The sequence below is a fragment of the Salminus brasiliensis genome, chromosome 5 (genome assembly GCF_030463535.1).
Source record: "Salminus brasiliensis chromosome 5, fSalBra1.hap2, whole genome shotgun sequence".
NCBI classification, from domain to species: domain Eukaryota; kingdom Metazoa; phylum Chordata; class Actinopteri; order Characiformes; family Bryconidae; genus Salminus; species Salminus brasiliensis.
The window spans coordinates 41893787-41913732 of NC_132882.1; the positions used below are offsets into that span (position 1 = coordinate 41893787).

Here is a 19946-nt window from a genome sequence, read left to right on the forward strand (position 1 = left end):
ATCTAGCCTGCTAGCAAAATGAAATGCTGTATTTACTATGTGTGTGTGTGTGTGTGGCAGACGGTTGGCAATACCCCTTAAGGGCCCTTTCAGTCACAGGCCCTTGGAATTGTGCTAACTTTCCCTATTCACTAGATAGTGCACAACTTTGGGGTTATGCCGTTTTGTAGTGGTGTCCGAAAACTTTAGCCTTTGTTGCCCTTGCATGATGGTGGCCCTTGTCACAGTGCCTCAGGTCTATAAGCCTGTCAACTGTGAGGATCAATCATTTAGCTACCATCTAGCATATATCCCAGACCTTCACATTCACTGTTGGTCATCTGTGGTCCTAATATTTTGGCTCATTGTTGTAGTTGCAGGCCTACAGGCCTACAGGATCTGCTGCACACTTTTTTTGAGTCAATCATACACCCATCCTTTCAGTGCTCCTTTACAAACCACCCCCCTCCCCCAATTCATACTGGGCTACTGACCTCATCCAACATCGCTACTGTGGTGTTAGCGTGCCAGCTAACAGCCTTGTCTAACATCGCTACCACAATGTTAGCACAATGGCTAGCAGCTTCGTTCCAGCATAGCTTATTCAATGTTAGCGCACCAGCTAACAGCTTTATCCAATATCTACTTACCACGATGTTAGCACGCCGACACATTGCTACTGCGGTGTTAGCACGGCGGCTAACAGTTGTCATGGGGACAGTTGTCATTTTTCAATATTATGATCCTAAAGTCTTGGGCCAGATCCAACCTGTGAGTAAGTTTTCTTTAGCATCACCTGTCCTCACCTGTTCTTTGAGGTATGTTATGATGATGAAGAGTCTACACAAGACTTGAAAACTCTTGCCTCAGCCAAGAATAGTGCTCATGACTCAACCATTTGAAAAACACTAGGCAAGAATGGGATCCATGGCTGAACAGCATGGTGGAAAGCATTGCCAACCAAGGAGATGTTGATGCTCCTCTCAAAGTTGCCTAGATTCACCTAGATGATTGTCCTGTCCAGATCTGGAACAATCTGTTCTGGACAGATCCATTTAAAGTTGAAGCTAAAGTTTTTTAGGCAACAAAGGCAAAAATCAATCGCTGCTTTTCAAAATAAGAACCTTATACCACCTGTGAAGCGCAGTGATGGTCGATGGTGGCTTGTGGACAGTCTACCACATCAGTACTTTGTCTTCCTGCTACCATCAAGGGAACTATGAATTCTGAATGAGTTAATAGAACTCAGACTTTCAGAGAATTCTTCAAAAGAATGTCAGCTCAGTCCATGAGCTGAAGCTGAAGCACAGTTGGGTCATGCAACAGGACAATGATCCAACAGTACCTCACAAAAACAACAACAAAACCCCTATTATTAATTATTAAAATCCTCTTATGTTCTAGTGTTTGTCATTGAGTGTGTTTACATGCACATCAAATTGCAATAACTAATCCGATCAACGCGTTTACATGCCCTCGAGTAATCAGACAGTGGGAAAAATCTGGTCTACACGAGTCAGGCAGTGATCGGAGTTCTACTTTGCAACCAGTAAAGGTCAACTGCATGATCATACATCGTCTAGAAGTGTTGTCGCCACCTTGTGGGTGCTGTGTTAAACACTGCTTGCTAATTTCCGGTACTACGACTGAGAAATCCGATAACTGAGGTAAAGTCCAGCTTTCTTTATTGGATTTTTAGGCCTTAATCGGAGTATGCTGTTTACATGTCCACTTCAAATTACTGCACTGTACAGCACATACAGCACTGTATCCCTCCCCCAAACTGCCCTAGAAACTCTGTTTGCCAAGTTCCTCATATGGCAGCAGCCTAACCAGAGTGGACGTACGGTGGCTTTCTTCCTGGATGCCTTCCAACCTAGAAAATGTCAGGGGCGGGCAGTTAAACCACAACCTGTTCAACCCTCTGTAAATAGCCAGGAGGCATAAACTGCTGTCTAAAACCCTGCCTAACACTGACTGGGCTAGCGAGTTTAGCCAGATTCTGTGAAGTGGCAAAGCCTTGTGAATACAGTGGTTGGGTGTGTCTGGACATAGGAGTGCAGAAACTACATATGGTGTATGTATGTGCAGACGTTGTAAACAAGAAACAATGGTAACATGGCAACTAGCGCACTAAGGCAGTGCTAATAGGCTAACGCATGCTAACATGGCTAAAAGGGTGATAACTCCAGCTAGACCCAAATGTGCAGCAGGGGTCGCAGGCTAACACAGGCTAGCTCTAGCTGACAGGGTCAAGCGGTCAGTGACAACTAGCCTGGTCGACCAGCTTAGCACCAGCTTAGCACCAGCATCGGGTATGTTTTAGGTAGAGTTTGATGGTTTAGCTGGTCTACAAGCCTGACCAACATCACCAAACTGGGCAGGCAGCATGACCAGCATGACCAAGCTGTGTTGACCAGCATGACCACCTTGACCATCAAAGATGGTCCAGCAAAAGCTAGTCTGTGTGTGTGTGTCCTAGGAAGTCGAGCCCAAGAGCAGGCCGCACGATGAGTAAAGGGGCCTCCAACAATCCCGAAATGTCATCACAGGACCCTCCTCCTTCCACAGTTGATGTCAAATCACCTCCAAGGTTTTCACCGGGTCGAATCCCGGATCATGTGGCCTGCCATCAGCAAGCGGAGCCGGAGAGAGCACGATTGGCCCTGCTCTCTCTTCAGGTGGGTAGATGGCTCCCCCTGTCTCTCCCTGCACTCCCTCCACTTCAGTGTAATGCTGGCCAGCATGGGTGTCTGCTAGGCGATAGGCAATCATCTAACAGCTCATGCCGCCGAATGCAATCAAATCCTCACAGCAACACTCCTCCAGAATCTAGTAGAAAGCCTTCAAATTCTTTATTTAATACCCTTGGCTTCCTTGGAGACAATGAATGAGCAGGTGTCCCAATACTTTTGTCCATATAGTGGTGTAATCCATGTGTTTGGACCTGCGCATATCACCATGTTAAGTGCATGTGTGGTCAGACACCATGTAAGTGGAACCTCATGTGGTTAGTGCCATGGTCTGCATGTGTGTGTGTGTGTGTGTGTGTGTGTGTGTTTGAGTAAGCTCACTGAGGCACTGTTCAGTGAATCAATTGCTTCAGATTCATGTGTCGACTCAGGTGAGGCATTCTGCCAGGGCTTCACAATAAAGAGCTTCTTGTTTTCAAAGCAAGATGCTTCCTGCTTCCTCTACCCCTTTGATAGTACTATAGTAATGCAGATTAAGGCCAGTAGGGGGCAGCAAACTACCTAACAAAATACTATAACCTCTATTATATTATATTATATGTTTTATTATTATTGTTTATTGCTAAAACCTTCATTGCATTCTTTTTGACAGCCAATTATATACTTATTCCATTGTCCGTTCCGTGATCAACCCCCTCGCCCTCCTTAATGCACACAAATGAATACACACATGGATGACCAGAAAACAAATGTTTTATTAACACATATTAAAATAGTTCATTTTAATTTTGTTTCCTTTGTACAAAACGCTAAAACTTGGGGGTTTTTTTTATATGTATGAATATGGGTGTGTAAGTACACGTGTGGCTAGTGAGTGTCCCTCTCTACTTTTTATTGAAGAATTCGTTGCAGAGCATGGTAAGGCAGGCCACCAGGGTGACGTACTCCTGGAAGTCAACAATTCCGTCAGCGTTAGCGTCCAGATCCTTGAAGATCTTATCCAGTGCTTTCTGGTCTGTGTTTTTCTGTCATGCAAAACCACACACACACACACACATTCAGAAAAGGCAGTTTATTATTTCACTATCCTTCAGAAAAGATCCGTTCAACATAGCTAAAAAGTAATGGACGTTTATGTGCACCAGTTAGCAAGCAAATAGACTTGCTTATGTGCTTCGAAAGGCCGGATGCTTGAACCGACTTTTATACTTGTGTCCATTTTTCCAGGTTTTTCCAGCGCCTCTAGGGTCCGCGCAATGCTAACTGGCTAATTCATTAGCAGTCTAACTCTAGTGCAAAACTACTGTCCTAGCTGATTTCCTACGCCTAGAAGAACTGCAGTTAGCTTCGGCTGTGCGGATGCTAATGTGCTAGTGCGACTCTCACCCCGAAGATGTCTCCGAGCTCATTGTTGAGCAGGTCCTTCAGCTCGCCCTTGCTCAGAGTGAGCTTGTCTCCCTCCTTGCCGGAGTACTTGTGGAAGGCAGCAATCAGGAGTGCCATGGCTTTCTGGACGTCGGACATGGTGGCTTCTGAGGAAAGAGAGCGTAAAGGGTTGCAGTAACTGCGGTTCAGTTTTGCGTACATTCAGGTTAGCAACTGCTCAAGTTTTGAGGCAACTTGACCTCAAAGAGACGTTAGACCATCCCTGAACTTTCTACTCTTTCTGTGATTAATTTGCACGTCTGGAGAAGGGACAGATCCCAATTGAATGGGATCTTGTTCCGTCAGCGACAGCTAGCGTTCATCAGACATTTCAGGCCTGCAAAAAAAAAAACGTGAACGGCACCACACGCCTTCGTGTACACAAACAGTGACTAACAGAGTGCCACGCCCAGCTTTAGCCTGGAGGAAGGGATGGGCGCCCTTTTCTCTGCGCCGTGGCCGAAGGAATGGCCTGCAAAGAAGAAAGTAAGAGAGGAAAAGGGGAGGAGGGAAGGATGAGGACGAGAGAGGAGGTTGAACTGGTGAAGTAAACCACCAGTTTTAAACACAAGCAGATTACGGCCAACGCCCTTCGCTGCGCCCTGTAATTAAGTCATTGGGTTAACGATTGAATTGAGAAGGAGAGAAAGAGCGATCAAGAGAGGGTGAGAAAGGAGAAAGATCGATCTTGGCTCTCCTAAAAGACTAGTTAAATGCTAGCTATGCTAAAAGGAAAGTTACTGGCTTCGTTTGGGTCGGTCGGCACTCCACATGAACGTGTTCCCAAAGGTCAACAACACTCTACGCTACACTCTGCCGGTTAAAATGAGCTCGGAGGCATTGGAATACGTCTGGACGAGAAACGTGGCCTAGATAAGTTGCACTTGAGCAAACGCAAGGGTCTCAAACTGAAGCGACGGACGGCTGTGAGCCTAGAGGGGGCGACTGAGTGCGGAGAAACGGAAGCGAAGAAAGGAAGGAATGAAAAATAAATAAATAATTAAAAAAAAAAAAAAAAAATCCCAGGCAGGCAGGGAAGCAGGGAGGGAGGGGTCTGTGAGCAGAGAGAGAGAGAGAGAGAGAGAGAGAGAGAGAGAGAGAGTTTACAAGTCCTACGCAGTGCCTTGACTCACTGTCAATGAATGCAACAAGCACTAAAAGAGGGCATGAAGCCAGAGAGAGAAGGAGAACACTGCACAGCCTGATAGGAAAAGGCTGGAGAAGAATGCCCTTGTGTAGCGTTTGCGAGAGCAGTGAGTGCAAGCAGTTAGCTGCAGTAAAATTCCACCTGGTCCAAAAAAAGCGGCCCTCCCAAATCTGTTGATTCAGTGCCACCAGGTCAGCAGGTCAAGAACTAGAAGCTACCGATAGATCTGGTTAGGCTAAAACTTCTGCTGCACCCACAACAAACTTTCCCAACTTTAAAAACTTTAAGAACTTTTCCGAACCCCCACTTACCTTGGGTTTGCACGGAGACCTCGGGCAGCAACGAGAAAGAGAGAGAGAGACGGAGGGAGTGATGGAAAGAGGGACGGACCTGCTGTTATATGCGCTAGCTGCCACACCCTCTGGCTCCATCCGTTCTACCCTCCTTAACCCACTGCTCACTCCCTCCTCCTCCTCTTCTGCTGTTGCTGCTTCTTCTTCTTTCTCCTTCCGTGTCCATGCTATCCCACCCCGAGTCTTGGAGGTTTACAATAGCACCATAATTATCACCATAAGATGCTAAAACGTCCCTGCAAGTTCCAGGCCTTTGTCTGAGCTAGCATGCAGCATTGTATCCCCCCCCCCCCCCCCAACCACCCCTCTAAAACTGCCATGGAAACTCTACTGTTTGAAGCTCTACTTCCTCATATGACAGGAGCCTAGCCAGAGTGGGCGTACCGTGACTTTCTGCTTGGACACCTTCCAAATCTAGATGGGTTCGGGCTAGCTCAATCACACCACAACGAATATTCAAGCCTTTGTAGACCTCCAGGAGGCATCTACTGCCATTTACTGCTGATACCAACAAGTGGTTTACTGGATGAGCAAGTTTAGCCAGGTTTTGTTAAGCAACTGAACCTTGTGCATACAGTAAAGCTAGGTGTGTCTGGACGTCGGACCACAGGGTATTACAATAATCCATGCTTTCTCTACAATGGAGGGCAAATAGAACCACCTACATGTTAAGCAAGCCGCAGGTCTGGCTTCATTGGGCAGCTGGAAGGTGCAGGTGGGCAATGGGAACAAAGCTGAAGTGCTTCCTCGTCTGCAGGAGATCAGACATGTTGCATAAGGGTAAAGATGCAGCTTTGCACAATCAGGTGCTGTAGAGGAATCAATGATGCACGTTTTGTGTCTAGCCTCACGTCGGTGGTCAGTTTCGGACCGCAGAGCCGCTCCTGGTTGGAGACTTTTTGGTGGTGGACCTTCATTTATCCCTGCTGTGATCCTGACCTGAGAACTACAGCAGCACCTATGTACCTGAGATGTATCTACCAGCAATAGATAGCTAAGATAAGATCGCTAATAGATAAGCTATGCCTCAGAATGGACCACCTAGGGGGGGTGCTGGCAGGGATTTTGGGCCCCATGAAGATATATGACACTAGGCCCTACAACATTAACAATTCTGATAATAGAATAATCCTAACTCCAATCATATGGCTAAGATAAGATCGCTAATATATAAGCTATGCCTCAGAATGGTCTAACTAGGGGGCGCTGGCAGGGATTTGGGGCCCCATGAAGATATATGATACTAGGCCCCACAATGTTGCTCACTTCTGCCAAAATACTCAATTAACACATTTATTAGGGGCCCTGTCAGTCAGTCAGTCACATGCCCTTAGAATAATCCTAACTCCGACCATATGGCTAAGATAAGATCGCTACTAAATAAGCTGTGCCTGAGAATGGTCCACCTAGGGGGCACTGGCAGGGATTTTGGGCCTCATGAAGAGGTATTACACTAAGCCCCACAATGCTGCTACCATTTCTACCAATAGTCCTTGCTCCAACCATTCAGCACCCCTGGGTCCACCACCCATGGGGTGGAGGGGGCCTGACGAAAATTGTGCAGTACACACCTTTAAAGTGGAGCTATAAAGGTCAAGCTGGTGATTGCAGTGTTGAGCTTTAAGCAGGGGCGTTCAGGTTAGTCATATAATTAGCTGCAGGCAATCCATTGTACAAAAGTTTTGACACACCTTCAGATAATGAGCCATGATAGAAAAACCCTCAGGCTGAAAGACGGTGTTCCGCCGAGTTGTGCTACCTTGCCGAAGCATGCTAGCATAGCGCATATTATTTATAGGTAAAGCTGCCCTCCGTAATCCATCACTGAAGCTCTGTATGCAGAAAATATGGGGTTTAAACGAAAGAGGCTAAACAACGTAGCCTGTAGACTGCATAGCAAGTATGCTAGCTACTTAGCTACCATAGCAGGTTGTGGTAAGTTTTAAGAGATATGATCATGTAGTTTACAAACAACTTTCGTTAGATTAGGCTAATCGTCTGCTCCAGTCACCAGATTATCTGAAGTTGGCAGCTATTCTGATTAGCTTTAGCTAAATTAGGTGTGATGCTGGCTGCCTAGCATACTTCCTTACAAGTTCCCTAAGTTCTATCCAGGTCTCAGGTGATTTATGATGGTGCGGAGCTGGTGTACCTGGTTAGCTAGCACAGGCATGCTGGTCGACTAGCATACCAGCATTCAAAGCAGAACCTAATGCTAGCTTCTGATGTGTTTTTCCTTAACAGGGTTGCTACCGAAACTACAGGCCAGGCAGTCGATTCTTTAGGGTTGTTCAGCTTCTTTACCGAAGGGAGCGTCTCGCTTCTAGTAAAAGTGGGTGGCGATTGCGTTGGAATCGGATATGCCCTTATATGCATTGCTCCTCTCTAAAAGAAGGAATCCACAGGAGGTAAACTGTCATTAGCGTCCACAGAAACTCTACCCGCGTTGTTGGAGCACTTCGGTAAACAGCAGAATTGTTCATTAGGCCATAAATCCTCACTGCAGCTCTAAGGCATTCATCAGATTAAACTAGCAGAGCGCTATCGCAAATACAAAGGAGCATTATGGGCAGGTGCAGCAGAGATGGCCACGCCGTGCTCTCATGCCCAGCGCTGAGAGGTCTACTGTGCACACAGAAACATCAGGGTTGGGCAACCCGGACCAATGTCTACATGGTATCTGGTTTCTTTAGTGGCATGTAGCATTTAGCTAACACGGCTTTAGTTGGAACTAACTCTTTACCCACAATGTAAAGAGTCTGGCTGTTACTGTCATCTATGAAAATGATAGATTCTGCCTCCAGAAACTACATAAGCAGGTCTAATAGAATGGAAAACTATATTTAACTGGCCAATACCAAAACCCTAAAACCCTGTTACTCTTATGTAACAGTCTTGACTCCTTTTATTTACGCCCGCAAAATGTGCATACACCCAGCCCACTAGCGAAGGCCTTTCGAGGCTAAATTCCAGGTGTATGCGTTCTTTGGCTTTGAGGCAAGTGTGACCACATAGGTGGGTAATTGTAACAGACTGGCTAGGTGTAACATTGGCTAATAAAGGTAGCCCACCATAAAAGCTAAATTAGCAGGGTGCAATAACAGGGTGGTAAATAGGGTGGCTTGTTAAACGGCCTCTAAGCATAGTTTGCATACATGCTACAAATAACCTAATGGGAGGATGGCTGTAACAGATTGGCTAGATGTAACATTGGCTAATAATGTTAGCTCACTAGCGAGGCCTTTCGAGGGTAAATACTAAGGACACTTGGGAAGAATACTGAGGTAAATGAATTCCTTGGCAGCCTTAACTTGATATACTTTAAAGCAAAAGTGAGCAAATGCTACATCTAATCTAATTGGGGCGGGGGCATTGTAACAGACCAGACAGGGTGGTAAATAGGGTCTAAGCATAGTTTGTGTACATGCTACAACTAACCTAATGGGAGGGTGGCTGTAACAGATTGGCTAGATGTAACATTAGCCTATAATGTTAGCCCGCTAGCGAAAGGCTTTCGAGGCTAAATGCTAAGGCTACTTGGGGAGAATGGGGAGGCGAGGTTAAAAGGCTAAAAGCTACCACAATGCAACATATGAAAGCCGGAGTACCGAGAAGGCAGAAGGGCTGAGTGGGTACCAGGCTAAAAGCTAATCTAGCCAACCTGTTACAGTCTCTTCAGCTAGTTGAGGGTGAGCTGATAGTAAGACTCAGGAATAATTACAAAATAATAACAATAATTAGTTCTTGTTGCACTTCTAAGCTAAATCAACTAAATAAATCAGCACATTTCATTCTGAGGTCAAATAACAGGGTTGTAAATACTGTTGTAAGTCGCATCGGAGCATTTTCCCTCCTAATCAAAGTCACATGCTTACTATTTGTACATCATAGAACATAAACTGTTGCTGAACAAATGCATTTATTGGCAGGGAAGTGTGAGCAAATGCTACAGCTAACCCCATAGGTGGGTCATTGTAACAGACTGGCTAGGTATAACATTGGCTTATAATGTTAGCCAAGTTATCAGCTTGTTTCAATACGATAACAGGGTGGTAAACAGGGTGGTTTGTTAAACAGCACCTAAGCATATTTTGCTCTAACCAAACGGGCATATGTGCTGTTCATACACCGCAGAACAAGTTCATATACTCAATACATTCTTCATTCTTTGAAACATCCAACCAAAAATGATAACGCATAACCCATCATAAACAGGGTGCACATTTGAGGTTGCTCGAGTTTCACCTGCGGTTCCAGACTGAGGAACAACAGGTAAAATGTGAGCAATACTGCAAGAAAGGGGAAGTCTTGTTTTCTGTTTGGGTTCCCACAATTTCCCTTTATGCTAAATTCATTTCCTATCAGCGTGCTGGCAGCTTGGCCAACGGATGCTAAAAGACAGTGCTTCGCTATGGAGCCTTTGGAGAACCTAAGTATCTCCAAAATGTCAACTCTGCAGAAGATGGAAATAACCGTCTGTACCTTCTTTCAGTTAGGGCTGGGCAACGTGCCGATATTTCAGCGTATCATAAAAAATATTTTATTGTGATATACAATTTGCTTTTCTAAACATATCGAGAATATAATGAGTGCTTAAAGAACCTTGATCAATGGGTTTAATTGGATCTATTGCAATACATTTTAAATAAAAAATATTGTACTCAGTACGGGAGAGTATTTGAATGGTAAATTCTAAGAATCTGTCGATACTGATGCATTTTGTCTGCGATTACATGTATCATGATACATTTCTTCAAATATCGTGATGTAATAATAATCATTTTAACATATCTACTTTTAAAGAATGTCAATGTAAAAAAGTAAATAAGTAAATAAAGTCATTTTGCAGCATTTTTATTGGTTCATATATATATATGTATAGAACACCTTTTATACATATATATATATTTGGCACCTTTTGCTTGATATACTTTCAAGCAAGTGTGAGCAAATGCTACAACTAACCCCATATGTGGGTAATTATAACAGACTGGCTAGGTATAACATTGGCTACATAGCCCACCATAAAAGCTAAATTAGCATGATTTTATTCAGAGGTACAATAACAGGGTGGTAAATAGTGTGTAAATATATATAGATATATATGCCTGTGTGTGTGTGTGTATATATATATATATATATATATATATATATAGTGTACATTGGCAATAGTTCAGTAAAAGTTAGCTTTTCAATGGTGAATCACTATTTGCACTGCAAACACACTTCTGCATTGTGGAATTAAGAGCCCATGTTATGCAACTGCCTTGTTTTGCACTGCACTACATCTTGTAAAACTGTCAAGTTTTAAGCAGGAAATGCCAGAAATGATCGAAAGGATCAACAAAGTCCAATATACGGTTTGCTTCTCCAACCCAGTGGTTGTGGCCTATAAGCGTATGTGTGTGTATGCTTGTGTCGGCATGTCGTGCATGCTCTGAATGCCTCTGTGGTCGTACAAATGATTTTGACCTCATTAGCTCAGATAGTTTTGTTTCGCTTCTACGATGCAGCAGTCGAGAACTGCCAGGACTCCTCTTTCTATTCACGTTAATGGAGCTGTCACTGTGCGCCTGGACAGTGGTTCCTCATAGTCCAGTCAAACCATGCCAGTAATTCGCCCACAAAGTTTGACCCAGTTCTTGAAGAATGCATGAACAACATGAATGCACGAACTACAGTAGAATTCAAATTGTCGCTATGTAAACCTGTGGCATGGTTAGCGATTAGCGATATCCTAATACAGGCATTTTCTAGAGGGACAGGTATCAGCTATTTTAAGCCTGAGCCAGTTCAGATCCTTTGTTTTTACCCCTGTGTTATAAGAAAGCACCTTCTGGCGCGTTCTAAGGGTGGTAACAGAACAGTTCAGAGTCTGCTATGTGGAACTATTTTACAGTAGTTCTACCTTAAGTCAGTCAGACTGGATAATATGATATTAAAAACACTGTAACATAATAAAACGATCATCCCTAGCCAAGATTTTATTTTAGGTTGAGGGTGCCAGCTAAGAAGCATCAGGATCGAAGGCTAGGAAGCTGACGATATTGCGCACATTATAAAATGGTCATCCCTAGCCGAGAATTTATTTTAGGTATGTCGACCATGACTCATTACAGGGTTTTCCATCCTCCAAGTTTTTGTGAATTTTGAAAATGCGCACCCAAAAACTGAATAGAAAAGGCCCAAATTCGGAAAAACACCCAGTTAGCGCAAAAATATTTAGGTGGAAAAGGTAGAATATTGCTAAAGTCATATAGTGGGAAATAAAATATTTTTAAAAGGGTTTTAGAAGGGTTTTCATCTTTCTATTGTAGTATACCAGGACTGAACAGAGCCTTTAGAACCGTAAGGAAGAGGCTAACGCTAACACTAATGGTGGCCCTACGGTTGGTCCAGTCAGGATACTCAGCTCTTCAAAGGTTTCTTTCCACGTTCTGAAATGCTGATTCCAAAAAACAGACTACAAACGGCTGTAAAACTGATTCTGCTAAAGGCAAAGGCTGAGCTAAATCTCTCAGTTTCGCTAATTTTAACGCCACTGCTAATCGCATTAGCCTACGCTATCTACAGCTCATTTAGCTCATTTAGCTCATTTTCATGACAAAATCTCCTAATTGCGGGTAACGTTTGTGAAACGTCTGGATGGAAACCAGCCTGTTGCCATAGTGCGGCTGACCCCCAACAGCTAGCCAACTAGCCTTCTTCACAGCAGCTTCCATGACAAGAGGAAAAAGGGTCCATCTTTTTCAGCCTCAGATAGATTAGATATGTGTGGCAAATGGGGCGAAGATTTCCATTTCTGGTCATCGTTGTTCCACAGAAACCTTCTTTGCTAGTCAGTTTTGCTGTAGTCTATGCTAGGAGTCAGCAGAGCTCAGCTGAGCTAAGCCAGAGACGTTATAAATGAGGGGTGAGGCCACTGGTTAAGATATGAATGGGGGGCTCTCGTAATGCTCAACATAGCGTCCAAAACATCAGTTTTTCTGTGCATTATTGAGCAGAACGCTACAAACAGTTAGGGTTGTGGTTTTCATCAGATTTATCAGCGATAAACTTGTTTTGAAACACTAATTTGACCAGTTTCCTGTATTTCATAAGAATAGAGACATAGTCTTGTGTGACTGGAAGTACCTGCCCGGTGGCATTGAAGAGAGGGCACCCAAGATGGGAGGGAATTTGGCTTCGCAACAGAACTGAGGTAAAACCATTAAGTTTCATGACTGTTGGCAGTGTGTAAGCATGTAAACCATGGGTAAACACTACCATGGTAGTAGCTGCTTCCAGGACACTGCCGATGAATTGGCAGTCGCTTGTATTTACTTAATGTGACAATACAAGAACCAGGATGCCAGAACTCAGCATCTTGGAGCTTTTCTTTATTATCAATTACAGGCACAAATCTTGGGGCCTTGTGAGTGGGCCTAAGCCCTCCCAAACTCCCCTCTCTCTCAGCTGATGTACGCTTAGTGCTGGTGTTTGGTGGACCATAGCTCATTTGTTGGTGCACAATTTGTGTTAGCCATCCTTTAAACTCTTCATCAGTCGGCCTTGGCATTGATGTATGTAAAAAAAAAAACTGTGGTATACCCGTACCATAGAAAGGTCAAAGTTCAAATTATGAATAGTCATATACAGAATTATAATTATGAATGGAGAGGGGTTGGTAAACTGTTAAGACAAACAGCTGCACACTCATACAGTAGATGTAGAATGACACCAATTTTCCCTCTGCCATGGACCACTGGGCATCAGTGGTGGAGAATGAACTCACACATACTGTGGAGGCATGACTAGGCTTGACTCAGCAGTGGAGGAAGGGCAAGTATCTCAGTATGAAGAACTAATGGCGCTGGTCCACTGCATGGTACCTACACTACTCTGCTCCACTCTACTCGGCTTGTTTGCTTATCTATTAGGCAAATTTGGCACTTGGTACCTGGGAACGTGCCACAAGTGAGCCTTGGTTGCCCATGACCCTGTCGCCAGTTCACTGTTGTTTTCTTCCTTGGAGCACTTTGGACTTTTGGTAGGTACTGACCACTGAATACCAGGCATACCCCACAAGACCTGCCTGAGGTTTTGTGGATGCCCTCAGATGCCCAAAGTCAAAGTGGCTCAGATTCTTACGCTTGCCCACTTCTCCTGCTTCCAAGTCAACGACTTCAAGAATTGATTGCTCACTTGCTTGCCCACCCCTTGATATTGTAAGGTGATTGCAACCAGATAGTCCATGTTATCCACAAGACCTCAAAAGGTACCCTGCGGTATCTGCCCATAAAGCATTAGCGGCAGATCCTGGAAGTCCTGGAAGTTGTGAAGCAGGACCTTCATGGATTACATCAGTGGGAATTGGTTGCCCATGGCCCTATCGCCAGTTTCCTGTTGTTTTCTTCCTTGGAGCACGTTGGACTTTTGGTAGGTACTGACCACTGAACACCAGGGACACCCCACAAGACCTGTCTGAGGTTTTGTAGATGCCCTCAGATGGCTCAGACTCTTACACTTGCCCAGTTCTCCTTCTTACAAGTCAACAACTGTACATCCCACCCATTGACACTGTAAGGTGACATTGCAACCACTTCACCTGTCAGTGGTTTTAATGTAACATGATTAGGAAATGGTAGGAAATGAAGAATGGCAGATGGTACCGGAGGTTACGCTGTTTTGTGCTGTTGTTAGTTGTTGAGGAAGCATGTAGAACATTTGTAGAGGTAGTACCACAACACCACCCACTATCTAAGCTATCAAGCCTGGACTTGACTTACAGCGAGCAAAACCAGAAGGAACAGAGAGGAAGCGTCCATGAAACCCCACTACTCCTCGGCCTCCACGCAAACACACACTGGATGATTCAGTGTCAGCTGCCTGGCTTTGATTAGCGTCCTCTGTGTGTGCCGCTGTTGTGTTTCTATGACGATAGTGTCCTTTGCTGGCGTGAGAAGCTAAATTTGCCACTGCTATTGGCTGGTGACAGAGTGCCACAAAGAAAGGAAGGAGGAAGCAAAAGGCTGCGTGTGTTTATGTGCTGCATATGCTTATTGTGTCCAGACAAAGAAGAAAAACCCCAGAGGGGTTGTGTCTGTGTGTGTTTTTAGCGCTTTGTGAGGACCCGCTGCGACCGTTATGACGTTTTGCTGCACATTCGGAATAGATTCTTTGATATTTTGATTGATGGCAACCAAAGTTTGTCCTCAGGAATGATGGGCTGGGCCATTTCTTAAGGCATAAACATGCTAGTACACTGGCAACATCCTTGCAACCATGTGGAATACCAAAGCAACCACCAAACAATACCCTACATTAGCGACATTAGCTATGAATATCTAGCATACTTGCTGTCTTAACCTTCACATGTCCATTCCTGGTCCTGGAGAAACCCCTGCCCTGCACATTTTTAGGGCTATGGCTATATTATGTTCTCAATCAATCTTAATCTCAAGCTCAGCAACCACCTAGCAACACCTTAGCAACCAACTCCTATACCATGGCAATGCCTTAGCAATCATGCAGCAACACCACTGCTAAGCTGCGATGACACTTGAGGACCATAGCACCTGGATAGCAGCAGCTAGCAACCAAATGGATTACCATAGCAACCTCTTAACAAAACTGAAAGTTGGTTGTACCTCAGATACCATAAAAACCACTTAGCAATACCTTAGCAACCAGAGCAATTCATTTTTTGTTACACTGTTGTCTGCTGAAGGAATGATGACACCAGTAGCTAGTCTAGCTGTATATATACTGAGCAAGCACTATATTAGGAACGCCGTCCTAAAGCTGGGTGGTGCCCCCCTTTGCTCTCAAACCTTCAAGCACCAGAGCCCACTGGTTTTAGATCTGCTGACTGGGAAGGCCACTGAAGGACCTCGAAAACGCCTCGCCCTCTTCATTAAACCAGTTTGAGACAGGCCATGAAGGGATGCACATGGTCAGCAACAGTACTCAAATATTACCGACAGTAGTAGCATGTAGTTGAAATACTCCAAACATCTTAATTGTGGTACATCGGGGCCCTGGGTAGTCCAGCACAGGAAAAAGGCGCTGTCACTATGATCAGAGGATTGCTGGTTCGAATCCTCTGAGGGGCAGCTGAGGCCCCAGAGAGAGCACAGTTGGCCTTGCTCTCTCAAGGGTGGGTATTCGGCACTTCTTTAATCAGTGGATAAGCAGCTGGTGATGAATATGAGCGAAACTGACCGAACCCAAACTTTTATTCAGTTCCCTGCCTGCGACAGTAGGTAGGGGGCGCTAGCTACTTTCAGGGCTACTGATCTAGAGCGGATGCGCTCCAAAGCCTAGGCTGCGTTTCTCGGCCGCTACATCATAGAAGGCTGTTCCAAGGCGAAGTACCCTACAAATGCAGCCTACGTGATCTCGAGGACACAACAGATGTATGCTTCCCAGAGCTTCTTTACCCACAGTGCTCTGCAAAGGGGTTGGAGCTGCTGTAGAGCATCTATTTCTGGCCCAGCAGTGAATTTTTAGAGCTTCATTTTTGTTATAATTTACTCCATAAATCACTGAGACTGTGATTTTGTGAGCTGGTTTTGCAGTTTCCTGTTGAAACGCCTCTCGGGACTGGTGCAAGATCCAGTTGTATCAGTGCAGCGCTAACAGGGTTATCCACCCTCCATCTTTGTGAGGTGTGTAGGCCGCTAAAGGGTTCACTGATAGTCTGAGCAAAGGTCTGAATGTATTTACAACCTCTGCAGAACGTCAGAGCGATGGCAGTGATACGGAAAGATCAGACATGATGAAAAAGGAGGAAAGAATGTGGAAGAGAACAGGTTTAGGGGGGAGAGGGGAGTTCGGGGGGGTGGGGTGGTCGATGTGGGGGAGGAGCGTAGCCGTAAACTCAGCTAACCCTCCCCTTTCATTATATAACCCAGCTATGAATCACTGGACTAGAATTTCACTCTCATTCGTGCCACGGCTGAACTGTGTTTATAATGTCTTTGTGTGTGTGTGTGTGTGTGTGTGTGTGTGTGTGTGTTTTGTACATATAGGACGATCCACTGGACAGCCTTTGATATTCTGTGAGACCTGTGTGTCCTGAAACACATACACACACACACACACACACACACACACACACAAATATCGAACCTAACATGGTTCCTGTGGACAACAACGAACAAATGAGAGGACGAGAGAGGAAAAGAGAAAAGCAAGGAGAGGAGAAGAAGAAAGCGAAGAATAGAAGACGAGAGAACAGCCAAGAGAACAGCCAAAAGAACAGCCGACAGAACAGGAGAGAAGAGAGGAGGGGAGAAGATCTGCTCCAAGAGTCGATTCAGTCGATTCATCTCCACCAGAACACACACACACACACTAACTCCCACACACACACTAACCCACATACACACACACACACTAATGGAACTGTTTTGTTCCATTCAAATGGCTTCACAGCCTCCTCAAACACACAGTATGGCCAAAAGTATTTGGACACCCGCTTATTCATGCTTTCTACTGAAATCAAGGGTACTGGTAAAGGGTTTCTCCTGCTTTTGTCGGAGTAGAAGGCTTTGTTTTGGGAACATTGCTGTGAGGATTTGCTTGCATGCAGCGACCTCAGCGAAGTCACGATGTTGGATGATCACTATCCCACCTCATTCCCAACTCCCCAACTCCAATCCAAAAGTATAGGACGGAGGTACATAGCTAATCCTACTCCTGTTTCAGTAAGTGTCAAAGAAACTTAAGGAACTTCGCTATATTAGCTATTTAGCGAGCTAGCTAGCATACCTGCTGTCCTAAGCTTCATGGGTCTTAAAGCAGTGGTTTCCGACCCTGGTCCTGGAGAAACCTCTGCCCTGCACATTTTAGGGCGTATTCACATTAGCGTTTTGTTTCTGGCTTTGTTATGTTCTCAATCACCTAGCAATGGCTTAGCAACCAATAGCTATACCATAGCAACACCTAAACAACCCTGATCACAACTTAGCAACCATCCAGTAACACCACAAAGGCCTAAATCCTACCCGTATGTGCTCTGCACATTTTAGGGGGCGTTTTTACCCTAGGGCTTTTTTTTTTCGAGCTATGTATGGTCTTAATCACCTAGCAATGGCTTAGCAACCATTGCTATACAATAGCAATCACCTTAGCAACCACCTAGCAACACCTTAACAACCATGGAAACACCATAGCAACCATCAAGAAACACCACAAAGGCCTAAACCCTACACACGTGCCCTGCAAATTTTAGGGCATTTTCGCAATAGCATTTTTTTCTGGCTATGTTATGTTCTCAATCACCTAGCAATGGCTTAGCTACCAACAGCTATACCATAGCAACGCCTTAGCAACCACCTAGCAACACCTTAGCAACCACTTAACAAAATCTTAGCAACCATCCAGCAACACCACTGCTGAGCTGCAATCACAGCTTTCTGCCCTCTGTTGAAGGATAACCCAGATAAAATCATAATTGAGCGAACAGATCTCTCTCTCTCTCTCTCTCGATCTCTCTCTCTCTGTCTCTCACTCTATTCCTCATACACACACAACTTGGCTCAGTATATAACTAAACAACAGAAGCAAACCCTCTCCTATTTTGGCCCAAAGGCCTAAGGTCCTACCCGTATTCGGAAAAGAAGGAATCTGCTTGGTGTAAACAGGAATGACTTTACAAATGCCCAACTGTGTCTCTTATTGGAGAATTACAGGGGGGGGGGGTTTGAGTGTGGTTTTGTTGTAATGCAAAACAGATGACAGTTTGGGTTCTCGTACCCCGAACTGACCTCCGTGCGTACGATTTTCCCAAACTGCAGGGAGAGCGATGAGTGTGTGTATGTGCATGCAGGTCGAAAAAAGAAATTGCGTCTCTATAATCATAAAATAAGCTTGTGCAACAGCAAAGCCTGGGTTCATTTAAATGTACTTTAGAAGCCTTTATTGCACTGGCTCAGAAAGAGAGAGAGAGAGAGCAAAGAGAGAGCGAGACAGAGGGAGACTTCATTAAACGTTCCTGCTCTAATTCCTGCGTGCTGGAGGGCTTGGAGGGCCTGTGCTGTCTGGACACTGTCCAGTGTGTTCATTACCGAGGCCCTTTATGCCTGAGTGTGACTCCAAACAGGCCGACCACATGATATTAATATGGCCTTACAGCACGGTAAAGGAGCAGGCCCTGCTGACTTCTGGAAGTACATTTCAGGACTCTGAGGACCCCATTTAGACCTGGTCACTTCATCCGGATTGAGTTTCGGCATTATATCTGGCCAATACACATCAAACTGCAAGTGTAAGGCTAAAATCAGGATACAATCCAGATACTAGTCACATGAAGTGACCAGGTGCAAACGGGATCTTCGATTGGACAGTTAACACCTTAGACCCAGTATTAGCTAGCTGACCGATTGCGAAATAATGGTGTCCATGGCTCTTGAACAATCACTGCTTACCTGGGACTCTTCTAAACAAAGTCTCATCCTGTATTTAGGTCTATTTTGGCCATTATGCTTGCATATTTATACTTCAATATGTGCACCCCTGCTGTGCTAATATCATTGTTTTAGTTATCAAGTGTTTTAGAGTCGTTTTGGCATTCTGCACACACACACAGCTTGTCTAGTCCTTGTAGAGAGGTACTCTCTGAATAGGACTCTCTGGAGCAGATACACATGAACCTAGAGGGGTATAAAGCCCCCCAGCACTGAGCTCTGGAGCAGTGTAACTACTGTGTTCTCTGGAATGATGGCTGGTGCTGGAGTTGGGGGTAAAGTGGGGTGGTGATCAGCCAACATCCTGACCTCACTAATGCTCTTGTCGCTGAATGCAATCAAATCCTCACAGCAGTGCTCCTCCAAAGTATAGTAGAAAGCCTTCTTTGTATGATATTATTTGCATAAGTTGGCTACAAAAACGTTAGCGTCTTTTGTGTGTTCTTCCCGTAGCCTTGCTTGGCTCTGCATGTGTATCAGGTTAAGTGGTTATTTGTAAGCGTTTGGAACCCAGCCCGCAGTTTTAGAATAGCACACACACACACACACACACACACACACCTCTCTCTAGGTGGATAAAAGCTAATGCTTTCCTGCTGCCCGCTCTCCTTCCCGGGCACATTGGCACAATAGCTCGACAGAGGAAGCTATCCAGCCATCCAGCCTCCAGTCTGCAAAGTGTCGTTTTCCTCCCTCGCTGTTTTTTTCTCTCCCTTCTGTAACCTCTCATTCTCTCTTCCTGTGACTTATTGCTGGTGAGCAGCTCACTGTGGGTGAACAATAACAACTCAACACTGCTTTTGGAGTTCGTGCAGCCCAACACGATAGGCCTACCGTGAAACCCTAGCACCTGGATCAAGAATGCTGAAGTAGCAATCCAAAAAGAAAGTAGTGGCAG

General features: G+C 44.9%; 1 protein-coding gene across 1 annotated transcript; it reads right to left on the reverse strand.

Annotated features, from left to right (window-relative positions):
- Window positions 1–3407: 3407 nt before the first annotated feature.
- Window positions 3408–5663, reverse strand: LOC140556475 (ictacalcin-like). The gene is made up of 3 exons (XM_072680441.1): window positions 5556–5663; window positions 4059–4204; window positions 3408–3697 (listed from the first exon to the last, which is right to left on the reverse strand). The coding sequence occupies exons 2-3, from the start codon at window positions 4194–4196 to the stop codon at window positions 3557–3559; spliced, it is 279 nt and encodes a 92-aa protein (XP_072536542.1). The 5' UTR covers window positions 4197–4204; window positions 5556–5663; the 3' UTR covers window positions 3408–3556.
- Between the last annotated feature and the right edge of the window lie 14283 nt (window positions 5664–19946).

Excerpts from the sequence above, each read along its gene's own strand:
- LOC140556475 (XM_072680441.1), bottom strand. The coding sequence starts at position 4,196 with ATGTCCGACGTCCAGAAAGCCATGGCACTCCTGATTGCTGCCTTCCAC. Across the intron at positions 3,698-4,058 it reads AGCTCGGAGACATCTTCGGG|AAAAACACAGACCAGAAAGC; the intron begins GTGAGAGTCGCA and ends TTTGCATGACAG.